This window comes from Eumetopias jubatus, unplaced genomic scaffold, assembly GCF_037043125.1.
Source record: "Eumetopias jubatus isolate StellerSeaLion01/CBP00866 unplaced genomic scaffold, mEumJub1_p1.0 scaffold_2, whole genome shotgun sequence".
NCBI lineage: Eukaryota > Metazoa > Chordata > Mammalia > Carnivora > Otariidae > Eumetopias > Eumetopias jubatus.
In genome coordinates, this window is record NW_028274808.1 from 144,214,465 (window position 1) to 144,241,696 (window position 27,232).

Sequence of the window (27,232 nt, forward strand, 5' to 3'; positions counted from 1 at the left end):
CTCCCTGTGGCAGTCCAGGCCTCTCTTCCCAGGCGCTGAACATCATTTTGTTCCTAAAGTTTGTGTGTCTTACCTAAACTGCAGAGGAGAGAGCATCCTTCATGTAGCTTTGTGAAATCACAAACATACAGCTTTTCACTTATGAACATGCTGCTGTGGCAACACTCTTAGGACAGGTTTACTGAGGCCTGTCTGCCCATCTCCCCATCAATATTCACAGATTTCCACTGCCTCTCCATTCTCGTCCAGACAGCTGAGGGCGGTAGCAGAGAGGCAGAGGATTGGGTACCTTTCAGCTCCCCGGAAAGCTGCTTGAACAGTGAGAGAAGTGCTACCACAAACACGCCACACAGAGTGGTAGAGACCCAGAGAGACATGAGAGGACCAAGATGGACCTGTGGGGTACAAGGCACGTGAAATGAACCAGAAACAGACACTGAAGCAGCAGAAGGGAAAAGGCCGGGTGACCACACAAGCTATATTTGTGTGACATACATTTGGCATTTGGCTCAGATAGCAGGGATTACCTTTGGTGGGTTTTACTTTATATTTCTCAAGCTGCCTGGCTTTTGGCTGTCACTTTGGGGCCCTGAGAGGGAAAAAAAAGAAAGAAAAACACATAGAAAAATTTAAGACATGATTATTTAAATTTCGAGATGCATGTTGCCTTGAATTTTGGAAAGAAAAATTACAGCAGTCCCATCTTGTACAGGAAGACCATGAACATCCTTTCTTCAAGTGCCTTTTATGAACTGCCAGTGACTTCATCCTTCCCTTTCCATGGCCTCGATGTACACACTCACTCAGGGAAATGCTAGATGTGGTATGGGTTAATAACCTCAAATTACTTTATTTTTTAAAATATTGTATTTATTGGGCACTTGGGTGGCTCAGTCACACACACACACACACACACACACACACACACACACACACAATTCCCACAGACTAAGCACTCCCTTGGAAAAAGTGGAGGGCTGTCAGCCAGAATGAAGGCTGTGTGTGAGTGTGCATGTCTGTGACCAGGCAGGAAGGATAGGAGAGGCACAAGTTTGTGTGTGTGCGTGAAGTGTGAGTCTGGGGTGAAGTGAGAGTTGCTGGGAAAGAAATGGTGAGAAAGGAAGCTGGAAATCAGTGAAGAGCACTTCCAAGCAGCCATCCACTGAGGCTGGCCTTCACACATACCTGAGAACCCTGGACCACCACAAGCTGGCAAGAGAACCCAGTCACTGGAGTGAGAACACTCAGGGAGCATGTGTCCTCTCTTCCCCCTCACTACACGCACCCCCCCCACCCGCCAACTCCTCACTTTACACATGCATGCTGCTACAAGGCCATGAAGGTGAGACAGCCACCCCCTGAGAGACTTCACAGACTAATACCCTTCCTGCTCCCCTCCCTTTGGAGATGATTATGATTTCCTTTGCAAATCAGTTTGGCTATTTGTTTTATTAAACTAACGAGGGATTAAAACAGGAGAGTATGGACCAAAGGTATAATTCAAGGATAAGTATCGCCATCCTCATTTACAGATGGTGTAGTACGGTTCAGTTTAAGTTATATGACCAAGATGACTGGAATTAGAACCTGGCTTCTCCTGACATCTTTTTCTTACACTGTGTTGTTACCAAGGAGACAGTGCCTGGGTCCTTCCACAGAGGAATATGCTGGTGACATCCAGCTCACGGGGCTCTGAGAGGCCTCAGAGACATTCTGGGGAGGAAGCAGGGTCCTATTGGGAGTTCTGTTGTATCTTGTGTGACCAGGAATACCCGCTGAATTTCAGCGGAAAAGAAATAGAACTACCTCTTCGTTAAAGCAGGCTTCAGGCCCTTCAGCTTTGCAACACTTCACCACCACGTCCGTGAAGGCTGTAAGCAATGACCTCAGCGCCTCATCTGTAAGTTCAGGCCTTCGCTTCACCATATTGACGAGAAACCTGTGACCCAGAGATGCCAAATAGAATTAATTAAAACTTCTTCCTTAAGCTCCTCTTCTCCAAAACGCTTGTCACAATATCACATATCTTGGGGGGCACTTGGTTGGGGAAAGTATAAGAAGTTAAAATATTCCACTTTGAAGGGGTCTCCCGAAGCTTTCCTGTTCAACTTGTGGGATGGATTTCAAGGCAACATTCTTCAGAGAGTTATGTAATTATAAACAAAAATGATATAAAAAAATGTGAACATATATTAGGTCTTCCTCGTGCACAGTACTGTAGATTATTATAGATTACTTTTGGTCTTTCTAGAAAATTCATTTTATTTTTTTTATTATGTTATGTTAATCACCATACATTACATCATTAGTTCTTGATGTCGTGTTCCATGATTCATTGTTTGTCCGTAATACCCAGTGCTCCACGCAGTACGTGCCCTCTTTAATACCCATCACCAGGCTAACCCATCCCCCCCACCCCCCTCCCCTCTAGAACCCTCAGTTTGTTTCTCAGAGTCCATCGTCTCTCATGGTTCTTCTCCCCCCTCCGATTCCCGCCCCCCTTCATTCTTCCCCTCCTGCTATCTTCTTCTTATTTTTTTTAAAACATATAATGTATTATTTGGGGAGGGTATGTGCTATGGAAAATTCATTTTCAAACAACCTCTATTCCCTTTTTCTCAGTAGCTGAATGTTGTTTCCACTCCACTTGATACAGACACTACCTAAGTCCCCCCCAAAAGTCTTATTCTTTAGCATTTATAACATTGCCTGAGAAGACAAAAGTAAAATTCTTGTCCCTTTTAGGCCTCTTATTTTTTCAAACATTAAGCAAGATTCTCAGGGCAAATATCTAGGACATTCCCTCAGGAAAGTCCAGTTCATTATGAACCTGCCTGTGAGCCTTTTTGCTAGCTGCCCTAAGTCACCTTTCCAAATCACAGTGTACTAGACAATCCACGCCTAGCGAAAGAAGACTAGCTAGGTTTTGACTTATAAGCAACAGCAATAAATAGGCCCCGGTGTTTTTCTGGATTGGAGAGACTGGACAATATGATAGAAGTAACAGGATTAGAACACCAAAATCACATACGCATCACAGTACACCTTCTCATTAATTATGTGCCTTCAGGCTGAAGAAAAAGATGGATGGAAGAGAATGTTTATACCTGTCTTTCTTTTTTTGGAGCTCCTCATTATGAGCCTGACATAAGTCTGTGTGAAAGGTAAATAAATCTTGAGGTGTGGAGGGAGGCACATATGTTTTATCAGCTTCCAAGCCCTCAAAGCAGGGCCTTCTGAAGGCAAAGTTGGTTTTACAACAGTGGTCCACGTCTGGGTTGATGTTCCGATTTTCATTTATTCCACACAACTCTCCAAGAACTAAATCCATCTGTCCCAATGAAAGATGGAATTCAGATATGACTTTAAAACTTGAATAGAGTCTTGAAATATGGCTAGAGAAACAGATTGTTCTAAGATGACTGTTAACTGTACTCAGAAAAACCCATGCATTTGTACACATGATACTACTTGCAAAGCAAAGTAGAAGCTTGCATTATGACAAAATTTCAAGCCATTGCAATTCAAATGCCTGTGGGTTAATTTCTTGTTAGCTTATATACAAATCTGTAATTGTGAGCAGAGAGCTGCAAAACAGCCAACTGAAAGTGGCAGCCAAACACTGTGGCCCTCTGATTTATTCCCTTCCTGGGGTGTCCTCCAGGATAATCTCCACCCCAGTCCTAAAAAGATACATCCAAGTTGTGATTGGGCAGGAAGCATAGATTCTCTTACTGACCCGGTGGGGCAAGATTGAATTTGTAACATTACTTGAAATTACAAAGTTTCTTATATCATTCTGAAACAATATCCTTATTCCTGCCATCTGCCCTAACAATTTACAAATAACAAATTAGTAATAAGAAATAAGAGGGGCGCCTGGGTGGCTCAGTCGGTTGAGCGACCCACTCTTGATTTCGACTCAGGTCATGACCTCAGGGTCGTAAGATAAAGCCCTGCATCAGGTTCCATGCTCAGTCTGCTTCTTCCTCTCCTTTTGCTCCTCCCCCTGCTCTCTCTCTCTCTCTCTCTCTCTCGCTCTCTCGCTCTCTTGCTCTCTCGCTCTCACTCTCAAAATAAAAAAGTAAGAAAGATGATTTGGAGAACACCAAAAAAATACTTAATACATTCTCTTTTGCTTCTTAGGATTGTGATGCAGTGAGCCCCCCCAAAAACTTTGACATTCCTTGCTTAACAATGTTGAAAACAATGAAGAAAGGCATATAACTGCCTTATTGCTGTAGATCAATGAGTACAGCAGATGTCTTTTTTTTTTTTTTAAGGACTAGTTAGGTACGTGGGCCATGCTCACCAAATTATCAACGCAGGCAAACTCTTCACTCAGTGTGCAACAGGTGGCCAAAGCTGTCACCATTTCCTTGCCAAGAAAGGTCAGTTCTTCAGTGGAGACCTGGGGGGCTATCTTTGTGAATTTGATAAGGTAGCTGAAAGAACATTTGTCTGTTTGGTTCTAAACAAAAACAGATACCCATTTTCCCTTGTCTAACTGCTTGAAACCCTAACTCTTCAAGGCTAGGGACAACCAAGGTAAGGACAACGTGAACCTCGGCTTTCTCGTAAAATGGGAGAAACTGTCTCTTTACTCCCTGTTTCTCCCACACCCTGCCTCCTAGATTCTGCATTTTTGGCCTCCTCCTAATTTCATGGTAATCTCAGAAATTCTCAGATTTGCTCAGCCTGTCTTACCTGGGGGTATAGGAACTCCCTGGCAACAAATACCTTGGCTAGTATGTAAAATCCTGCTTGAAATCCCTTGCATAGTTAATAAATATTTTAAAGGGAGAATTTAATTAATAGATACATGTTGGAAAAGGATAATCTGAGATGAAGGGAACTAATATTTTTATTAGTTAAACTCAATGGGCTGAGTTTGAGTTCTCAGCCAACAGCCGGGTTGCAGAAATAGTGAAATCCTATTTTTTAAACTGTGTTTTGATTTAGAGACGTTTAGTTTAAACACACACTATATTACCCTGGTAATTAATTAAGAAAATCCAGAATAAACTGTGTATTATTCATGAATTTTCACAAGAGCACTAAAAAATAAATATTAAAGTATTAAACAAATCCAAAATTATTTCTATAAACTCGGTAAGAGGGGTTCAAAATCTGGGCAAACTATCTTTCCCTTGGGAAATTGCAACAACCTGAAGGTTCCTCTATCCCCTGCCTTCTCAAATGGGGCAGAATCCAGAGACTCTGGCTTTGGATTGACAAAAGCAAGTCCAAGTGAAAACTAGAGCATTAGAGAATCAATTTTCTGGAATCCTGTATTTCTTTCGTTTCTAGCCTCATTCCTGGTAAAGGCTTAATATGACAGCTTAACGCACATTCTTGACTTTTGTGTTTTTATTCTTTCCCAGGTTATGGATTTGCCATAACTGAAAGACTGAGCTGAATTTTTGTGGCACTGTTTATCTCACTTATCCTGGTCACAAGCGTTAACCAACTTGCGCAAGCAACTTACTAGTATTTCAAGTCATCTTTCCCCAAATCCTGGAAATGTGCACATTCGCGTTGTACTATCTTGAGGCTTTTCTCAGTTGTTTCATTGAATTTGTATTCCTAAAAATAAGAACAATCATATTTATGAACATTTTCTCTAAAATTTAATCACAAGCCTCATGTCAACTTGTCAAGTAGCTTTCATTTGTATAGTATTTTGAAAGTATCATTACCATATATTTCTCACTAAGTTGAGAGTAGTTTTCTTTATATGAGTGCGTAAGAATTTAAATCTTTTCAGCTATAAACATAGAGATGGCTTTTACTAAAATTTGAAAGTCCAAATTTTTCATTATCATCCTGTACATTTTTTAGAACTTTCCAGCTTACAAAGAATAATTCAAATCTTATGTTGACAATGATCATATTTGCTTAGCACTTTCATGTGGCCAGAGTAGTCTTTCATTTTTACATAAAGGAAATCAGCCTTATGAAGTCAAATGACTGGCTAGAATGACCCCGCTAGTCAGTATTGCTACAGAACCTTTTTAATCACATTTATTTTTATTTTATATCTTATTTTCCATCATTTAGAATTGGAACTTAAAATGTCCAACAAGTGTCTTCAAATATTTGACAAACTCTATCTCCTCAGCATAAAATTGGATAGTTATCTACTGAGTGGTCATCAGAGATAAAACTACATACCAGTGAATGGATGTGTGGGGCATACTGTGCCTCCATACGAAGAAAGAATTTTCTAGCACTATGATTCATTTAAGGGTCAGGAACAGAGAGTGGCAGAATTAGACTGAAAGTCAAATCCTCTGACTTCATTGCTCAAATATGAATGGGTATAAACTGGCTTTTATGGTTAAGTGGAAGCAATTTTTTAGATAAAGCCAAAGCAACACATATCAAATGAATGAGAAACAAATCAGAAATGCCAAATAATTAATTTCCCTGATACATAAGGAATGCATATGAATTGACACTGAAATACACTAATTTCAAGAGGAAAATGGATAATGGGCATAAACAACTTATTCACAAGAAATTTATAATTACAATAGCTAAAATCATATGGGAAAAGCCTAACTTCACCTAAAAATCAAATAAATGCTTAAGACACAGTCACTATTTTTTACATATAAATCTAGCAGTTAATTTCCATGTGCAATGATGGCAAAGGCGGGGGTGAAGCGAGTATTTTCAAGCACTGTTGTACGACTGTATATACTTTCTAGAAAGTAACTTGGGCATTTTGTATCAAGTGTTGTTGTTGGTTTTTTTTAAGTCTATATACTTTGACCTAATAATTTCCCTTCGGATAATATATCTTAGGAAAATAGTCATAAATATTAATAGAGATGAATGAAATGAGATACTCACTTCTGGGTTGCTTACAAAATTAAAAACCTAACTAAATGTTCACAATGTCCAACACATGGTAGAACAGTTAAATAAATCATGATGATGAGATCCCATCATTTAAAATAAAGTGTTTTGAAGTCTGTTTAATGACATAAAAAGTTTTCTATGATAATAACTAAAAAATAGACCCAGGGGTGCCTGGGTGGCTCAGTCAGTTAAGCAGTTGGCTCTGAATTTCAGCTCAAGTCATGATCACAGTGTCCTGGGATCAAGTCCTGTGTCAAGCTCCCAGCTCAGTGGGGAGTCTGCTTGAGGATTCTTTCTCTCCCTCTCCCTCTGCTCTCTGTCTCTCTCTAAAATAAATAAATAAAATATTTTTTAAAATATATCAAAAAATTTAAGAAAGTATTATTTCAATCTTATTTTTAAACACTGATATATGCATATATGCATAAAAAAGTGAAAGAAAATGTTAATTATAGCTATTTCTCAGTGATAGTATCAAGCTTTCATTTTTATCTTTATAACTTTTGGTACTTTCCTAATCATCTTTGATAATCATTTACTACTTTTACAATCATAAAAAATCCTATACAGCTCAATAAAATGCAGAGTACATAAATAAAGATCTAAATGTAAAATATTGAATGGGAAGATTTTTTTTTTCATCAACACACAGAATTAGTAGTTCAAAACATTGTGCAGAAACCTAACATAGTATCAGTCTTCCCAATGATTAGCCCGCACGGAATTTAAGTACACTCAGATGGGTCAATCACATTTCCTACTCCCTAGACTAGAGAAAAACTTTGATGTCAGCTATGAAAGGTTTGTTGTTAGGCTTTGTTTTGTCCAGTTCTGTGAGCCCGGAACACTGGAACCTACTGCATGGCGGTAACAGTCTGGAGGGTTTTCTGTGTGGCAACACTCTTTCAGAAGATCTTCATACACTCCAGCAATTCTTAAAAGCTCCGGTATAGACAGTTCCGGATGTCTCCTTGAGTGTTCATAAAGAAACCTGTGATGTGTAAAATGTTTCAAACATTAGACCTTAGAGAAAGAACAAAATATCAAATCCTGCTATCTCTTAAGCTAGTCAGATCTTGTAACACTGACTCTGCTTTCAGATGCTAACTTCTTCCTCCAGTTTTGCTCAGGGAGTGATTTCAGAGGATATTTTGACTACAGGAAATCATTTTATAAAAGTTCTCTTCCGTAGAATGTTTTAAACCAACAGTGCTTTTACTTGAGAGGATAGAGTGATTAGTAATTCCGAGTTAATTATTAGGATGAGTTGATGCATAAAACATCAGAAATAGTATATCATGCTACCAATACTTTAGAAAATACATAGTGAGTCTAATTCTGTTGGAAACAGCATTCAAACCTCCAACTGGAGATGGTGGAAATATGGCTTGCTCCCCACTCCAGGGTCATCTTGGTGAGAGACTGGGAAGCCCATGACTTCATCCCATCACTTGTCAAATATGGGAGTCCCCACCCCTGGAGCTCTAAGTCATTGGCAGTGGTTTCTATGGCCTCAGTGGAGGCTCCAAGGGTACAGGCGGTGTGATATGGGGAGAAATGGGAAAGTGAGAGGGAAGAGGCTAACACTTATTAAGCCCTTAGTAGGTGCTAGCACTGGATCAAGCTCTGGGCATAGGAGATAAAGAAATGCTTCCTAGCCTCTGGAAACACTGTTCTTGTTTAACTTCACTAAGTCCTCAAGATCAGTACTACTCTATAGCTGAAGAAAGGAAGTCCAGACCAGGGAAGCACCTTGCTATATTAATGGAAGTGTAACATGAGAACACAGGTCTCTGGTAGGATGCCTAATTCATTCTTTTCTAAACAAATTGACTCTCTTTGCAGGAGAGCAGTGTCTCCGCTAAGCACCCAGCTGTGCTCTTTACAATAGTTTTCATAATAAAACCTTATTGGGGCACCTGGGTGGCTCAGTCAGTTGAGTGTCTGCCTTCGGCTCAGGTCGTGATCCCAGTCCTGGGATCGAGCCCCATGTGGGGCTCCCTTCTCAGCCAGGAGACTGTTTCTTCCTCTGCCTCTGCCCCTCCCTCCGCTCATGCTCTCTCTCTCTCTCTCTCAAATAAATAAATAAAATCTTTTTAAAAAATCTTATCTATCCATTCAAAGTAAGTTAAAGTGGCCTTCTATGTTTGGCAAGAGCAACACCTCACAAAAGTTTCTCAATTCCAGGGAACTCTGCATCCCTTTTTGGTTCAAAGTCTTTGATTCTTGGTTTTTGGGTTTTTTTGACATTGTCTCTCCTGCTTCTCCACCCTGCCTTCTCAATCCTATTTGTGGGGTATATTCCCAGACCCTAACGCAACTGCATTTACCCTTCAGAGAATCAAGGGCTTTTCTTAATATCTGATGTAAACCATGGACCTTTCTATAGGAATAAAATCACACCTAAAAAACAAAACACCCCACCAAAAGGCTGCAAACAAAAATTCCTAGAAACCTAACCTAGCCTGGAAGATCTATTGAGATCTTGTGTGAAATGTTTACACCCAGAAAGACTGCACCTTAAAACTCCTTTTCTGTTCAACAAATGGTGTTGGGAAAATTGGACAGCCACATGCAGAAGAATGAAACTGGACCATTTCCTTACACCACACACAAAAATAGACTCCAAATGGTTGAAAGACCTAAACGTGAGACAGGAGTCCATCAAAATCCTAAAGGAGAACACAGGTAGCAACCTCTTCGACCTCACCCGCAGCAACTTCTTCCTAGAAACATCACCAAAGGCACGGGAAGCCAGGGCAAAAATGAACTATTGGGATTTCATCAAGATAAAAAGCTTTTGCACAGCAAAAGAAACAGTCCACAAAACCAAAAGACAACCGACAGAATGGGAGAAAATATTTGCAAATGACATATCAGATAAAGGGCTAGTATCCAAAATCTATAAAGAACGTATCAAACTCAACACCCAAAGAACAAATAATCCAATCAAGAAATGGGCAGAAAACATGAACAGACATTTTTCCAAAGAAGACATCCAAATGGCCAACAGGCACATGAAAAAGTGCTCAACATCGCTCAGCATCAGGGAAATCCAAATCAAAACCTCAATGAGATACCACCTCACACCAGTCAGAATGGCTAAAATTAACAAGTCAGGGAACGACAGATGTTGGTGGGGATGTGGAGAAAGGGGAAGCCTCCTACACTGTTGGTGGGAATGCAAGCTGGTGCAACCCCTCTGGAAAACAGTATGGAGGTTCCTCAAACAGTTGAAATTAGAGCTACCATTCGATCCAGCAATTGCACTACTGGGAATTTACCCCAAAGATACAAATGTAGGGACCCGAAGGGGTACGTGCACCCCAATGTTTATAGCAGCAATGTCCATAATACCCAAACTGTGGAAAGAGCCAAGATGTCCATCGACAGATGAATGGATAAAGAAGATGTGGTATATATACACAATGGAATATTATGCCGCCATCAAAAGGAATGAGAGCTTGCCATTTGCAACGACGTGGATGGAACTGGAGGGTATTACGCTGAGTGAAATAAGTCAATCAGAGAAAGACATGTATCATATGACCTCACTGATATGAGGAATTCTTAATCTCAGGAACAAACTGAGGGTTGCTGGAGTGGTTGGGGGTGGGAGGGATGGGGTGGCTGGGTGATAGACATTAGGAAGGGTATGTGCTATGGTGAGCGCTGTGAATTGTGCAAGACTGTTGAATTACAGATCTGTACTTCTGAAACAAATAACGCAACACATGTTAAGAAAAAAGAAAAAGAAGAAGATAGCAGGAGAGGAAGAATGAAGGGGAGTAAGTCAGAGGGGGAGACGAACCAGGAGAGATGATGGACTCTGAAAAACAAACTGAGGTTTCTAGAGGAGAGGAGGGTAGGGGGATGGGTTAGCCTGGTGATGGGTATTAAAGAGGGCACATTCTGCATGGAGCACTGGGTGTTATGAACAAACAATGAATCATGGAACACTACACCAAAACAAATGATGTAATATATGGTGATTAACATAACAATAAAAAATTAAAAAAAAAAAACAACTCCTTTTCTGACTCAGCATGCTCAGTGTTGCTCCGTGATTTCTCCTCAAACACTATGTTGTAACATGATGATGGTGATAAAAAAATTGCTTCCATTTGACGAGCACATGTGTCAGGTAGAAGTGAAACACACTACCTCTAACATTTTGTTCAGTTTAATTTGAGTTAATACCCAAAACTCATGAGAAGCAATAGAACACAGTGGTTTGGTTCTACGAGCAAGAGTCTGGTGCCTGACAGCTCCCGTTTGAATCCTGGCTCCACCGCATATCATCTGTGTGACTTGGGAGCAAGTTACTTAATTTCTGTGCTTCCGTCTCCTTTCCTATAAAAAGGGATAATAAAAGTATCCTAACCTTAGAGGATTGTTTTGAAAACTAAATTAGTTAGATGAGAAGCACTTAACATTTGGTAAGTTTTCACTAATCTCTCTGTCTTCCAGAGCTCCGGGTTCACATACAAAATTGTCTCATTATACTTGAGACCACATGGATGGACCTGGAGGGTACTAGGCCAAATGAAGTAAGTCAGACTGAGAAAGACAAATACCATACGATTCCACTTATAAGTGGAACCCAAAAAAAAAAAAAAAAGACTACAAACGAATAAACAAAAAGCAGAATTAGACCTATAAATACACAGAACAAACTGATGGCTGCTGGAGTGGGGGGATGGGCAAAATGGGTGAAGGGGAGTGGGAAATACAGGCTTCCAGTTCTGGAATGAATATGTCACGAGCATAAAAGGCACAGCATGGGGAATATAGTGAATGGTATTGTAGTAGTGACATACGGGATCAAATGGCAGCTACACTTGGTGATGAGCCTAGTATAATATATAAGCCTGTCAAATCATTATGTTTTGCACCTGAAACTAATGTAACATTGTGTGTCAACTATATTCAAATAAAAAAAAAAAAACTGTCTCATGACCTTCCCAATTGTTACTTCATGTGTACCTCAAAGTCAGTGTGGTCAGATCCAAACATATTCTCTTTCCCACAAAACCTTCAATCCATACTTCCCATCTCATTGAATCTGAAAACTACTTACCCAACCACCTAAGCCCCAAACTGGGATTCATTCCAGATGAAGTTTCTAAAAAACAAAAGTGATTTTGTCCTCCCTTATTCTTCAGTGAAAGCCCTTCAGTGGCATCTCGTTACTTAGCACGTCTGCGTGATCTGACCGCATAGACTTCTCACTACCCTCTCTCACTACGAATACCCTACACAAAGCCACAAACACACCGGGGGGTTTTATACTTCCATCCATGATCTACCTCTTCTGTCTAGATTACCAAAATGTCTTTAACTACCTCTTCCCTATCAAGCCTTTCCAAGTTTCCCAAGTACAATTGACCACTCCCTTCTCTGTCTCTACATTATGGGTCACATAGTGCTATCGGAAATAGAAGAACATGTTGTGCATTCATTTATTTATAAGTCTGTCTCTTTCCCCATGGCATTCCCTGTTGATGAAAGCTTACTGCAGATAAAAGCTCTGTCTAACCTCAGAGAGTGCCTAGATTATGTTTCATTACCAATAAGCTTGGAATGAATGAATATTCTTATATGAATTTTATATATGATGATGTGAAACACAGTGAGGTTAACTTGTCCTAGTGACCCAACCAGATCTCAAAGCTAGTCCCTTTGGCTCCAAGTCCACTAGATTCCTTTGAACGGCTGTGGAGTGGCAGAGCATGGCAGTTCAGCCCACAACTTCCTAGACCAGACCTTCTCTGGTCAAACCCTTCAACAAGTGACTTAGCTGCTCTGTGCCTCCATTTACTTATCTGAAACGGTGGGGCAAATCATACTGATTCATGACTGTTGTGAGAGTTAAAAGAGATCATCTACATCAAGTATTGAGTCCATTGTCTGGCACGTATCAAGTACTCAATAAATGTTAGCCATCCCTATAATCACACAGTTCCATCTTCTTAAAATCAGGTGAAAACACCATAATCTGTAGCCATGATTTTTTTTTTTAAATCACGTGATACCCAATGATTTAAATGGTTCCTATTCCTTCCACCCAAATTAGCCAAAACAGGTCAAGTCATAAGTTTCTGTTTGCCTTATAAATTTCAGTATAGACTTATGTTACTCAGCCATGAAGATCGTTTGATTAGCATCTCGTTCTTCACACACATTTTCGCTTTCAGTAAATTTCACTTCTCTTAGAGCTAAGTCCTTTGGTCTATCATCTTTATTCGAGGAAATGATGCACTCGCCACGCTCTGGCATTTTCTTTTCACAGCACTCTTTGATCTTGCTGGAGATGGAATCTTGTTTGGAACAAATATGGCTCATAACCTTGCTCTGTAGGACAGAAGAATGAAAATTACTTTATTTTCATCATTTCTTCAGGGCTGGATTTTCCTTCATAATGAAATGGTTGTGTATACACAACCAACCATGTTCCTCACATCTGGAATTGCTTCGTCAGATAATTTGATCACAATATTTAAATTTTGTCTTAATGTAATACACATGAAGTTTTCACATGAAGGCAAGTTTATTTCTGATTTCAAATGCTAAAATTATGAAAATTTTGAAATGATTATAAAATCCACATTTCCATAACCAAACAATAAAAAAATAGTGAGTGATATTGCTTTTAATTGGAGTCCGATTAAGGACAAAATAATTCTTGGAGACATCTGTTGTCCACTGCTTGAAATAAAATGTATATATCTTCATATTCTAAAAATCAAGTTAATTAACATACAGTTTTGCTGTGAATTTTAAAAAGTAAAACTGATTAAAAGTCACTAAGAAAAAGCCTCATTTCAACTAAGAAGGCAGGATTTTTTTTTCTTTTTGTCTAAAGATTTGTTTATTTATTTAACAGAGAGGGAGAGAGAGAGTAGGAGGAGGGGCATAGGGAGAGGGAGACAAGCAGATCCCCTGCTGAGTGGGGAGCCTGGAGCAGGGCTCAATCCCAGGACTCTGAGATTGTGACCTGAGCCGAAATCAAGAGTTGGACACCTAACTGACTGAGCCACCCGAGCGCCCCAGAAGGTGAGATATTTTTAATGAAATTGTGTTACTTTTGTGTGCATGAACAACTTAAAGTAAGTCAATAATATATATACCAGTATATATGCCCTTAGAAAATCACTTTAAAGAATAACATAAGAGTTATTTTAAATTAACATCTCCACTTATTTGACAAGACTGCTCCTAAATAGCTGGAGGAAACTCAGAGAAAGCAGTTCTTAAAGATATAATGGTAAAAATTATTCTCTGAGCTTTACTACTTAATTTCTAATATCTCTAAAAGAAGATGTGCAATATTAATGAAAATGTCAATATGCCTTAAATGACTCTAAATTCCTAAAGTTTTATGTCAAGGACATTTAGCTGTGTAAAATAGAATCTGTTGAGTAATCTAATAACAATTCCATGTGTAAAAAAACCCAAAGTTTTATTTGAGCTTATTTGTTAACATTTTATTTTTTTATTTTATGTTATTATTTAACAATTTAACATTCTTTTTTTAAGATGTATTTATTTATTTGAGAGAGAGCAGGGGAGGAGGGGCAGAGGGAGAGGGAAAGAGAATCTTCACGCTGACTCCCCGCTGAGCTCGGAGCCTGATGCGGAGCTCGATCCCAAGACCCTGAGATCATGACCTGAGCCAGAACCAAGAGTCAGCCGCTTAACTGACTGAGCCACCCAGGAGCCCCTTATTAGCATTCTTATTTCAGGTGGTAAATAAAGTAGCCACGTATGAGGAAACTTCAGATTAAAAAAAACTGGCTGCCCCAAATCACTATTTTTACTTGGTTTTAGAGAATATTTACCCTCTCATGGATGCACTGCACGGCATCCCCTTCACAGCATCCATCATACTTGGAAGAAACATCTTTTAGGAGGGAGGTAAGTTCCTTAAATGCAATCTTGGGAAATTTCTGACTAAGTATAGCAACATTTCTGGAAAAAGAATTGAGAAGCCACTAAAACAACTTCAACAGCAAGTGAGACAAGGGGGACTTCTTGGCTGATACAGTATAAATAGCTGCAATAAGAATTGGAACCCTTGTTTTATTCACAGGTATCTTTACCAAATAGCTGTTTATATGGGGCACAGCCTGCAGGATCACTCAGCAGCTCTTGGGTTGATATTTTGAGTCCTGGACCAGGAACAGGATAAAAAGGACTGAGATATATGCTCGCTTCCATAATTTTTATAGAAAAACACATTTGTCAGGACCACAGCTTCCTGCTTTGAGCCCATTCAGGGATAGATAATCCATCCCAGAACTCTTTCCTGCTGATGTAGTTAAAATCTCGGACTTTTTCTCAAGACATTGCAATAGCACCATTACTAATTAGTCAGGATGAGCACTAGAGATAAAAATTATCCTTATAAAGTTGTCTCCTAGTCATTAAAGTCAAAGATGGATGGATACATCCCATCTAAAGCACTTGGAGGTTTTAAAACCCTGGTTGGGAACTTCCAGACCAATTCAGATTCCCAACTAACCAAAGAATATCTCAGAAGTAACCATCTTTCTCTCTAGGGTCTCCCCACTTCCCAGGTCTTCTCTCATTCTGAACTAGTATCCTGGTTCTGAGCTATCCATGTGGACTGAGAATGACCTCAACACCCCTGGAGAAGAATAAAAATAAAAAGTCATCAACAATTTAACAAAAATGGGACACAGAGGAGAAAACATAAGCAAAGACAAGATTCGTATTAAAACTCACATCGATTCTAAGACTTGCAGTCCAAACTTCATAAGTGCCCCACAGACATTTTTTTGAAAAGAAGATGATGCTTTTAAATATTGTATGACAGGTTCTGCCTGAAGGAGAAAAAGAAAATTCTATTGAAGCAAGAGCAAAATCCTATTATTCTCTTATCTCTTAACTACATCTCAACCAAATTTCCCAAAATTTGCTCAGAAACAGAAAATCTATGGGATTTTTATCCTAATAAGTTTATATATCAAAAGAAACATGTATTTGTGGCACATTATAGAAGTTAGGCCAGTCTTCCTGATGACTAAATTATGCTTGGTGGGAAGGTGTGTTGTGAGCTTGTCCATCTCCAATGGGATGATTAAATTTTATGGGTAGCCAAAAGAGGGCTTGTCCAGAATAAAAGATAAATGCCATTTTTACCCTATCACTCACTAAGGCTTTCCTCCAATTTACAAGGAAGGCAATGCTAGAAGAAAGACCCTGGAAATAAGCAATTGTCTTTCAAGGGTCTCAAGTGGTAAGAAATTTAGATCAGCAGCAGGTGGACAAAGGGTTGGAAAAAACCATTGAAAGTGGCAAGAAAATGATAAATGGCAAACAACCCTTTTCTATAAGTTAACTTTCAGTAAAGATCTGCAGTGTGGGGTGACTACTTATCATTTTCATGAAATAAATGCAAAACTCACCTTTGTCCGAAAGCAGTTAGCTTTGTCTTGTTCTTCACAACATGTTTTAGTCATCTCCTCAAAACGAGCAGCAACAGTTAGAAGTGTAGGGGCAAAAACAAAGGGGTTCCTTCTGGAAACTTCATATATATAACTATAAAAGAAAAAAGAGGGAAGGAGGGAAAGTGGTTAAAAGTGGGAAAGAAATTTTCCAAAAAATGGTAGACAAGGGATGGGAAGAAAGGGGAAAGGAAAGGAAAGATAGAAAAAGACAAGAAGATCAGGTTGCAAAACTGAAAGAGGAAGGACTTCCCATTATGGAAGGCTTCAATATAAGACAACATTATCCAGTCTCTAATAAAAGTTTTATCAGTTAAGTTGCCAACTCCCAAATCAGAGTGATGATTACAGTTTTCATCCTGAACACTGAACTATGGCTGCTTCCAGACAGTCAGCAGCTCTCCCTTCCACATTCAAAGAATAGCTACCTGTGCACACTCCCTCTGAGATCCAGGGATTTTATTTCCTTATGTTCAGATCCACTTGTTATTTAAGTTTCAATGAGCACACCCCTTTCCAGAAAAAAAAAAATCTCTGCTTCTGTAATTATTGCGCTATTGCAAACAGATTTTTGGTAAACATCCATTGATTTAATGTTTACCCTCAGTAAAAGCTCCACCTTCCTTTTGGGAATACTAGATTATTCCCTCCAGTAGCAATTTGGCACCATGCACACACTCTGTTCTAGGGCTTACCACATTAGAAAAACATGTATCTTTATTGAAAGGATCTTGAAAGTAGATTTCATATCTTATTCATATTTATATCCTCAATGCTGAACACAGAATGTGACCCACAATACACGTTGAATGAATTAATCCATCAATGAAACTAGCTATGTTCCTTTGGAATAGATACCGGACTCAGCCTAAGAATAATTCTTCAATTAGGTAATCCTTCTGCTAAAAGAAAACTTACTTGTTTAGAAAAGATTCTCTGTTATTTTTATAAGTCTGGCATTTCTCTTCAGGATCCAGGGTAGGAAGAGGAGGCAGAAATCCTACATCAGCTTTCTTATTATGGAAGAAACAAAGTTTTCTTTCCAAGTCAACCTTACTGCAGCAGTGTGAAAAATTATGCTTTTGTGGCAGTCCCTCCAGAGCACATATATTTTCCAGTAAAACATCACTCTGGACAACAGAAAAGTAAAAGACATTTTATTCATTGTAAAGTTTTTCAACCTTCTGAGATGACACAATGAATGCAATGAGTGATGAGTGTCACCCTTCGGGAAAGAGATTCCAATTTCGCCAGTATTACCAATAAAGCTTTGCTACCCACACCTGTGACAACCATCCCACACTTTGGGAAATTTTTTCTACCCTGCCTTGGGAGCCTTTAACCTCTTACTCCTTCTTTGCTACTTACATTTCTCTTATATAACAGCTTTTTCCCTTTCTCTCAAGGTGATGAGGTCAGAGTGTGAATGTGTTGGTAAAGTATTAGCAGTAGTGTTTCGTAATAGTCTTCTAGAAATGCAGATGGTGAGGTGCCTGGGTGGCTCAGTCTGTTAAGCATCTGCCTTCGGCTCGGGTCATGATCCCGGAGTCCCGGGATTCAGCCCCGTGTTGGGCTGCCTGCTCAGCAGAGAGTCTCCTTCTCCCTCTACCTCCTCCTGCTCTCGCTCTCTCAAATAAATAAATAAATAAAATCTTTAAAGAAATAGAAATGCAGATGGTGACTCTATTTGGCAGAGGCCCAGAAAAGGGGGTGTGACAATAGAGCATATACTGAAAGAGGCAGCTAAGAAGGCTACCTCTGTACTTCTGTGCACATTGTCCAACTATTGGCTACCTCCCTGCCTGTATACATATGGCATGGACTGCCACCTCGTAGCCAATTCTGTCTATGCACCATAATACAGAATTGCATCTCTCCAAGGAAAGTATCTTATCCTAAATTCCAAAGTCAGGCAAAATAAAAAATGAGGGGGCATGGAGCATCTCTTTTTTTTATATATTTCAAGCCAAAAATTCTCTGTTCAACAAATAAGCGTATTTGTTTAAAAATGCAAACAATTTACTTACAGCTAATTTGTAACACATTGGGAGTGTCACGTCACCCAAGCATTTATCTCTATATTCTGTCATGGCTTTTACCAACACTTCTACTTCTTCAAAGGAGATCTCCTGAATATACTGAGCAAGTGCGATGATTGTGCTGCAACAGTCCACAGAGAGTACACAGTGATCACCTGTAGAATTTCCACTTCTGTCCAACAAAAACTCATAGAAACATCCACTTACTGATTAGTCTCAGGAAATTATCGAAGTGTGAGGGCTATAAATTTTACAATTTCTTGACAATTCAATTGCCTTATCTGAATTTTATGAGTAATACTGTATTTACTTTTTAAATACAGCTTCTATTTAATTGAATTACTTTTGAGAAGCATTAACATTTCTGGAATATATCAGATAAGATCATATAAACGCCATCATCATAAAAAATAGTTTAGAGAAACTCACATATATCCAACATTCTCCTCTATAAATTTCTGGGTGATACTGACATCATCTGAAAAGCAAAGATATATAGGTTATTATGTATCCTGGTATTTTAACATTTTCCCACCAAATAACCATACATGACATCTATATTTACGAAGTATAAAATAGAAAACTCACTGTAGAAAGTAATTTGGCATACTTAACAAGAAGGAGAAAAGTCATATGAACCAAATTTGAGATCTTAATCACAGCCTACTATGTACTCAAGAGATATTCATTAAGTTGAATTGACTTGAATTAGTTTCAAACTGACCAGACTTCAGATTTGCCCTTGATGTCTCCCCAGCCACAAATGTCAAATCCAAGCCCCATTTTCATGCTAAGTATTTATCATGTATGACTAGGAAAGCAATATGAAGATTAACTGATACGTGATGTATTGCTACTACAAGGCACAACAAGAGATGCCATAGTGTGCTAGTAGTCAGTATAGTTTATAATGCCAGCCAGACACAGATATTTAGATGATCTCTGGACTAGTCTAAAATCATTGATTCTGTCCCAAGGAGCATATGTTAATCAGAGCACACTTATATTTGTCCACATAGACTACTTTTATGGAGGCCTTACTTTTGCAAGGTATTGTGCTGGACAATATGAGGCAATCAGTGATAATTAAGACATCTCCCCTGGACCTCGGGTCTCTAAGTACTCTCATAGTGCAAGTGACTTATGAACATGACTATAATCCAATTTAGAATGTACATGACATTCTAAATTAATATGGGTAAGTTTATGACAGGAATGCTTTATGATCCTTGGGTGAGAAACCAGAAAAGGATTATAGCAAGAGTGGCATATGAGTTGAATCTGAAAAAACGTACAAGATTCCAGCTAACAGAGAAATAAAGAAGCTCATCTCTCTGTGTAGAGAGAATAATGTGAGGGAAATTACAAAAGTAAGAAATCTTGGGATGTATTTGGAGAAAGTCAATTAATCCACTTTCGTGAGAGAGTGGGTCATAAAGAAAAATGGAAACTAGGGTAGAAAGGACTTGAATCCATATCCTGGGGGTCTTGCACTTAAGCCTAGGAGTTTGGGCTTCAGTTAGAAGCTATGAAGAGCCATTGAAAATGTTTATGTAGAACATTATTTCTTTTTTTAATTGAAATATAATTAACAGACAGTGTTATATTAGTTTCAGGTATACAACTTATTGATTTGACAATTCTATATATTACTCAATGCTCACCACAATAAATATAGTCACTATCAGTCACCCACACAACATTATTACCATATTATTGACTATATTCCTATGCTGTACTTTTCATCTCCATGACTTATGTATTTATTTTATGACTGGAAGTTTGTACCTCTTAATACCATGTATTTATTTCACCCATTCCTTCACCCACCTTCCCTTTGGCAACTTTGTTCTCTGTATTTAAGAGTCTGGGTATTTTGTTTGTTTTGTATTTTAGATTCTACATTAAAGCAAAATCATATGGTATTTGTCTTTCTCAGTCTGACTAATTTCACATAGCATAATATTCTCAAGGTCCATCCATGTTGTCACAAATGGCAAGATCTCATTCTTTTTTATGGCCGAGTAATACTCCATTGTATATATACACCACATCTTCTTTTTTTTTTTTTTTTACACCACATCTTCTTTATCCATTCATCTATTCATGGACACCTGGGTTGCTTTTCTATTTTGGCTATTGCAAATAATGCTGCAATAAACATAGGGTACATACATCTCTTCAAATTCATGTTTTCATTTTCTTTGGTTAAATAGCCAGTAGTGGCATTACTGGATCATATGGTATTTTTAATTTTTCAAGGAACCTCCATACTGTTTTCCACAGTGGCTGCACCAATTTACATTCCCACCGATAATGTATGAGTGTTCATGTTTCTCCACATCCTCACCAACACTTATTATTTCTTGTCTAATTTATATGCAACCACAAAAGACCCTGAAGAGCCAAAGCAATCTTGAGAAAGAACAACTGGATGTTTCACAGCCTCAGATTTCAGGATATACTACAAATTTGTAGTAATCAAAATAGTATGGTACTGGCACAAAAATAGACATATAGATCAATGGAACAGAATTGAAAGCCCAAAAATAAGCCCACGTTTATATGGTCACATATAATATGTGACAAAGAAGACAAGAATGTACAATAGGGAAAAGACAGTCTCTTCAATAAATGGTGTTGGGATAACTGGACAGCTACATGCAAAAGAATGAAACTGGACCACTTTCTAACACCATACACAAAAGTAAACTCAAAGAGATTAAAGACCTAAATGTGAGACCTGAAACTATAAAATCCCTAGAAGAAAGCATAGGTAGTAATTTCTTTGACATCAGGCTTGGCCACATTTTTCTAGCTATGTCTCTGAAGGCAAGGGAAGCAAAAGCAAAAATAAACTATTGAGACTATGTCAAAATAAAAAGCTTTACACAGAAAAGTAAACCATCAACAAGATTAGAAGGCAACCTACTGAATGGGAGAAGATATTTGCAAATGATATATTCAGTAAGGGGTTAATATCCACAATCTATACAGAGCTTATACAACTCAATACCAAAATACCCCCAAGCAATCCAAGTAAAAAAGTGGGCAGAGAATCTGAATAGACATTTTTCCAAAGAAGACGTACAAATGACCCAACAGACATCACTAATCATTAATCATCAGGGAAACACAAATCAAAAGCACAATGAGGTATCACCTAATATGATTATTTCTATATGCTAAGAAATATCAGGCAGGTAGTGGTATAGCTAATATGCAGGGAATTAGAAATAGACACAGACACAGACTAGAAATAGACACAGCCTGACAAAGAGAAAGTGACAAGAACTATTTGCCAAAGAGATGGGTGGGAGAATGAATGGATGGATAGAAAAAAAGCAAGAAGCCCATTAGGTGACATTTGTAATTGTTCTACTGAGAAATCAGCAAGACATGAATTTTGTTAGGAGTAATGGAAATGTAAAGGAAAGCACAGATGCAAAATATATTGAAGAGACAAAAATCAACAGGATTTTTGAAGAAGTCATTACAAGGGGCAAAGTAGAAGAACTCAAAAATGACCATTCCTCAAGCAGCAAAGTAGAAGAACTCAAAAATGACCATTCTTCAAGCCCTGTGACTGGTCTCACTAGATTAGACTAGCAGGCACTGTGGGGAGTATGAAATTAAGTCAGATACAATCCGCATCTCCAGAGCCACAGCAATGCTTATGGAACTTTTGTGCAAGTTACAAAAAAGTCCTTCATCCATGCCAGAGGGATTACAAAAAGACACTTATTCTAAACAAATGAAGTTCAAAATGTTCCCCCTTTGGGAAGAAAAAATATATGTCACCCTTTCCCCCCAGGCTGACACTGCCTTGGCCAGATTAATGAGTATGTACAAACTTGAGAATATTTATAAACTGTGCAGTTGGAAGAAGCAGGGTCCTGCGTACCCTAAAGGTGTTTACCACCTAGTTGGGAGATACGTTGAACAACCATAGATTAAAGAAAAATCCCAACTCACATCTCATGCTTCACTGTTACCATACACTATATACACTTGCAAGAAATACTAGTATTTTAAAATCCAAATTATATAACCCAGCAACACTTTCTATACTGCCATAAAGCTGGTGACCATTTGCTGGGTCAAAGAGATAACTACTATCTCTGTCCATAGACTGGGTAACATGACCATGAAAATACAAAATCTGGGAAGGTTAGTTCAAGATATGTGACCAGTATATATAAGCTCATGGGGGGAGGGGAGTGAAAAATTAAATGGAAATAAAACAAAGTTAAAAAATAAGAAATTATCCCAACCTAGTCATTCCTTGGCTAATATACAAGTAAATTTCTTACCTACATCTTGAGGCTGTGTGGGCAGGGTTAGGGATTCAGGCACAAAGAACAGGAAAATAACAAAACCTGTAAGTTTTAACTGTTTCATTTTTTTTTTTTTTTAGAAATCACATTCACAAAAGAAAGTAATGTAACTGAGGAAGATCAAGTTTTTATATTATTCTTTGACACTATTAGTAAAAAAGTAACCTGTTTAACCTATTTCTCATATACCTCACGTTTGATTTTTATTTGATCACACTGCAGATTTTTTTGTTAATTATTAACTAGAAAAAAAATTATCTCTGTGTTTTACTGGAAAAATCTATTGGGTTAGAAAAAAAGTCCACAGGTTAAGTATGCGCAATACCTAATCAAATAGACAACCGAAAAAAAAAAAATCTTAAAACATTGCAAATGTTAAAGAAAAAGGGACTAGAATAAATAATTCACCAAAGAGGAAGCACAACTAGAAAGATGCTAAGTTTCATTAGAAATCAAAGGAAGTTAAGTTTTAAAAAGTAAAATTTTTATATACCTGACAGAATTAGAAAAAAGAAAATAATTAAGATGTCCAATTCTGGAAAATGTATAGTAAGACAAGTCTCATATAATCAAAACTTTTGGAAAACCAGTTTATATTAAGGATCAATAATCTTGAAAATATTCATATTATTCGAGCCAATCACTCAAATTCTGGGAATCTACACTAAGAACATGATCCTAAACATGGAAATATGTGGAAGTGCATGATAAAAAGGAAGTCAATTTTTTTAGTTATGCCAGTAAAAGGGCCTGAAAACAATAGCAACCAAGGAGTAAGGAGCATATTTCATGCCCACATTTTGGGTTCTAAACACTCTTCTCTACTATAAGGATCCTGAGCTTCTTAGAGAAATGAATAATTCCAGATATGGGACATGAAAAATAGAAGATGAGCTGAGAACATGGTGCCAGAAACTAAGGAAGTGCTCAAAAATTGATGGGGTCATATGCAAAAAAAGTAAAAGCCAATGGGATAATTTGACATCATAAATAATGACAGGAATGCATTATAACCCATTATGTTTTTGAAAAAGAGTTTTTGGATCTATACCCAACCAAAATTAAAACAAAAGTAGGGAAAGGAAAAGCTCTTCTCTACGGAAGAATGCCAACTAATAAATGTAGTTAGAATCAAAGCATCACAGTTCATAACACCATACTGTACACTAAACTGTGGTATAGTCACTCTGTGGGCTACTATTGGTCTTTATAACTAATAAATATAAAGAATATTAATAACAGGAGAAATATTTGCTACATAATATTTGGAAAAAGGGTAGAATCTAAAATTGTTTACATTATATGTAGAAAGTGGTAATGTGAACACACTACCAAATAGGAACCAAAGGAAACCAAAAGAAAGGGAGAGAGAGAGAGAGAGACAGAAAGAGAAGGCAGAGTATATTACGGGCAATCAAGAGAGAGAAACATACAACAGTTTCAAATAGCTAACTATACACTAGGATAATTCCAAATAGATCAGACATCCAGACATAAAAAGGAAAAACAAGCAAACATAAAAGTACTAGAAGAAATACAAGTGAGGTGGGAACATTTTTGTACCTATGATGCAAAATCCAGAAACAATAATAAGTTCAACTACATAAAAAGAAATTTAAAGACTTTACATGGAAAAATACTGTAGGCAAAGTCAAAAACAAAGCGAAAAAAAACAACAAAAGATAACTGTGATCTATACCATACAAAGAGCTCTGGAAATTTGAGGAGGCAAGAAAAGACCAACAAGGGGCGCCTGGGTGGCTCAGTTGGTTGAGCGACTGCCTTCGGCTCAGGTCATGATCCTGGAGTCCCGGGATCGAGTCCCGCATCAGGCTCCCCGCTCGGCGGGGAGTCTGCTTCTCCCTCTGACCCTCCCCCCTCTCATGCTCTCTCTCTCAAATAAATAAATAAATAAAATCTTTAAAAAAAAAAAAGAAAAGACCAACAATCTGAGAGAAAAATAGTAAAATGATCTAAGCAAATAATACATAAGAAGAAAAAAAACTAATGGGTTCTAAACATTAAAAAAAATTCTCCAAATAAGAGAAATGCACATCTAAACAACACTACAGCAGCATGTTTTACCTATATGATTGGCAAAAATCCAAAAATTTGGCAACATTCTGTGAGGATAAAACAGTAAGGAAGTAGTTCCTGTCATCCATGGCTGGTGGGAATGCAAAATGGTGGTAAAGATCTATAGAGGAGAATTTGGCGGTATCTAAAAATATGTGCATTTATCCCCTGAGCCAACAAATTTTCTAGTAGGTGCCCACCCTAAAAATACACTGCCAATATTTCTAAATGACAGAAGCACTAGGTTATTCATCATGGCATTATTTGTAATTGCAAAAGATTGGAAATAATTCAAATGCCCATCAATAGAAGGTCAGTTAGTGAACTATAGCATATACACACAAAGAAATTCTATGAAATTTTTTAAAAACACTGAAGAAAAAACCTTATGCATCATATGGAGTGATCGCCAAGATTATGTTTTTAAGTGAAAAAGGCAAGGTATAGAACAATATAAGGAATATGTAATGTCTCATGTAATAAAGATAGAATGGTGTCATAGGAATATATTTATATACGTACTTGCTGAGATATTAAAAATAAAGAACAGAATGATTAAACTAAGAATTAAGAAAAGCTGTTATCTGTATGAGAAAGAGGAAAAGGGAGACTAGGGTAGAAGGAATGTCTAAGTCAGTTCGGACTATTATAATGAAATATCATAAACTGGGTGTCTTATAAACAACGGAATTTTATTTCTCAGAGTTCTGGAGGCTGGGGTCTGCAACACGGCACCATTGGGGTGGGGTTCTGGTGAGAGCCTCTTGCAGGCTGCAGACTGCTGACTTCTTCTGGTATCCTCATATGACAGAAAAAGGGTATCAGGGTAATGCTGGCCTCATGGATTGAATTGGAAAATATTCTTTTCTTAATTTTCTGGAAGTGGGTAGAATTAGTAATATTTCTTCCTGAAATGTTTAGTAAAACTCACCAGTGAAGCCTGAAGTTTTCTTTGTGGGGATGACCTTAACTACATTTCCATTGCTTTAATAGATAGAGCAATAAGCAGATTATCTAGTTTTTCTTTTTTTTTATTTTTTTATTGTTATGTTAATCACCATATATTACATCATTAGTTTTTGGTGCAGTGTTCCATGATTAGATTATCTAGTTTTTCTTGACTGAGCTTTGTTAGTTTGGTAGTTAATGGCATTTGCCCATTTCCTCTAAGTTGTCGAATTTATTGGCAAAATATATTTCAAACTAGCCCCTTATCATTTTAACTTCTAAGGTGATGTCTCCTCTCTCATTCCTAATATTGGTAATTTATCTATTCTCTTTTGTTTCCCTTGGTAAATCTGGTGAGAAGTTTATCAATATTATTGATCTTCTCAAAGAACCAGCATGAGGTTTCATTTATCTTTATCTTTTTGTGTGTGTGTTTTCTATTTTGTTGATTTCTCTTTTGATCTTTATTATTTCCTTTCTTCAACTTTCAACTTACTTTGTTTTAATTTGCTCCTTTTTTTTCTTTTTCTTTTTCTTTTCTTTTTTCTTTTTTTTTTAGTTTCTGAAGGTGGAAGCTGGGTTCACAGTTTGAGATCTTCCTTTTTTTCTAATATATGTGCTATAAATTTCCTTTAAGCACTGTTTTACTGGCATCCCACAAATTCTGATATGTTGTTTATTTTCATTCAGTTCAAAATATTTTTAAATGCCCTTTTTATTTTCCCTTTGATTCATGAGTTCTTTAGAAGTGTATTATTTAGTTCATGGGCATTTGGGGATTTCCAGAGATCTTACTATTACTCTTTACCAATTTAATTCCATACTATCAAGCAATTCTCTGGAATCTCTCTTAACTCTTTGAAAGCAGCATCACAGGGAGAAGACAAATTCATTATATGGAAACCCACCAGTGCTGGGGAAATGGGGACTGGCAGGGAAGAGTTGGAAGAGTTAATTCAGGCTGGTCTATATCCACCAGTTTCAATAATTTGTCATCCCAACAGTTTAGTCCTATCCTGATATTATGCTGTGGACACCAGGCAATCTGGGCTACTGCTTCTGATTTATGGCAACGGGACAAGTGACAGTCTCCTTTGCAATTCAGCATACAGACAAGAGCACAAGTTAAAATCTATCCCCTCCCCAAACCCTCTTACACTGTTGGTGGGAATGCAAACTGGTGCAGCCACTCTGGAAAACAATATGGAAGTCCCTCAAAAAGTTAAAAATAGAGCTACACTACGACCCAGCAATTGCACTACTGGGCATTTACCTAAAGGATACAGAATACTGATTCGAAGGGGTACATACAACCTGACGTTTATAGCAACAATATCAACAATAGCCAATTATGGAAAAAGCCCAAATGTCCATCGACTGATGAATGGAAAAAGCTGTGGTGTGTGTGTGTGTGTGTGTGTGTGTGTGTGTGTGTGTATACAACACACACACACACACACACACACAATGGATATATATATAGAGAGAGAGAGAG

General features: G+C 37.9%; 1 protein-coding gene across 1 annotated transcript; it reads right to left on the bottom strand.

Moving 5' to 3' along the window:
• Positions 1–553: 553 nt before the first annotated feature.
• On the bottom strand, positions 554–22,777 carry AFM (afamin). The gene is made up of 14 exons (XM_028100692.2): positions 22,690–22,777; positions 18,806–18,854; positions 18,365–18,497; positions 17,256–17,467; positions 16,299–16,431; positions 15,616–15,713; positions 14,709–14,838; positions 13,007–13,221; positions 7,726–7,858; positions 5,489–5,586; positions 4,313–4,445; positions 3,108–3,331; positions 1,807–1,939; positions 554–589 (listed from the first exon to the last, which is right to left on the bottom strand). Exons 1-14 carry the CDS (start codon positions 22,775–22,777, stop codon positions 554–556), a joined length of 1,815 nt encoding a protein of 604 aa, XP_027956493.1.
• Between the last annotated feature and the right edge of the window lie 4,455 nt (positions 22,778–27,232).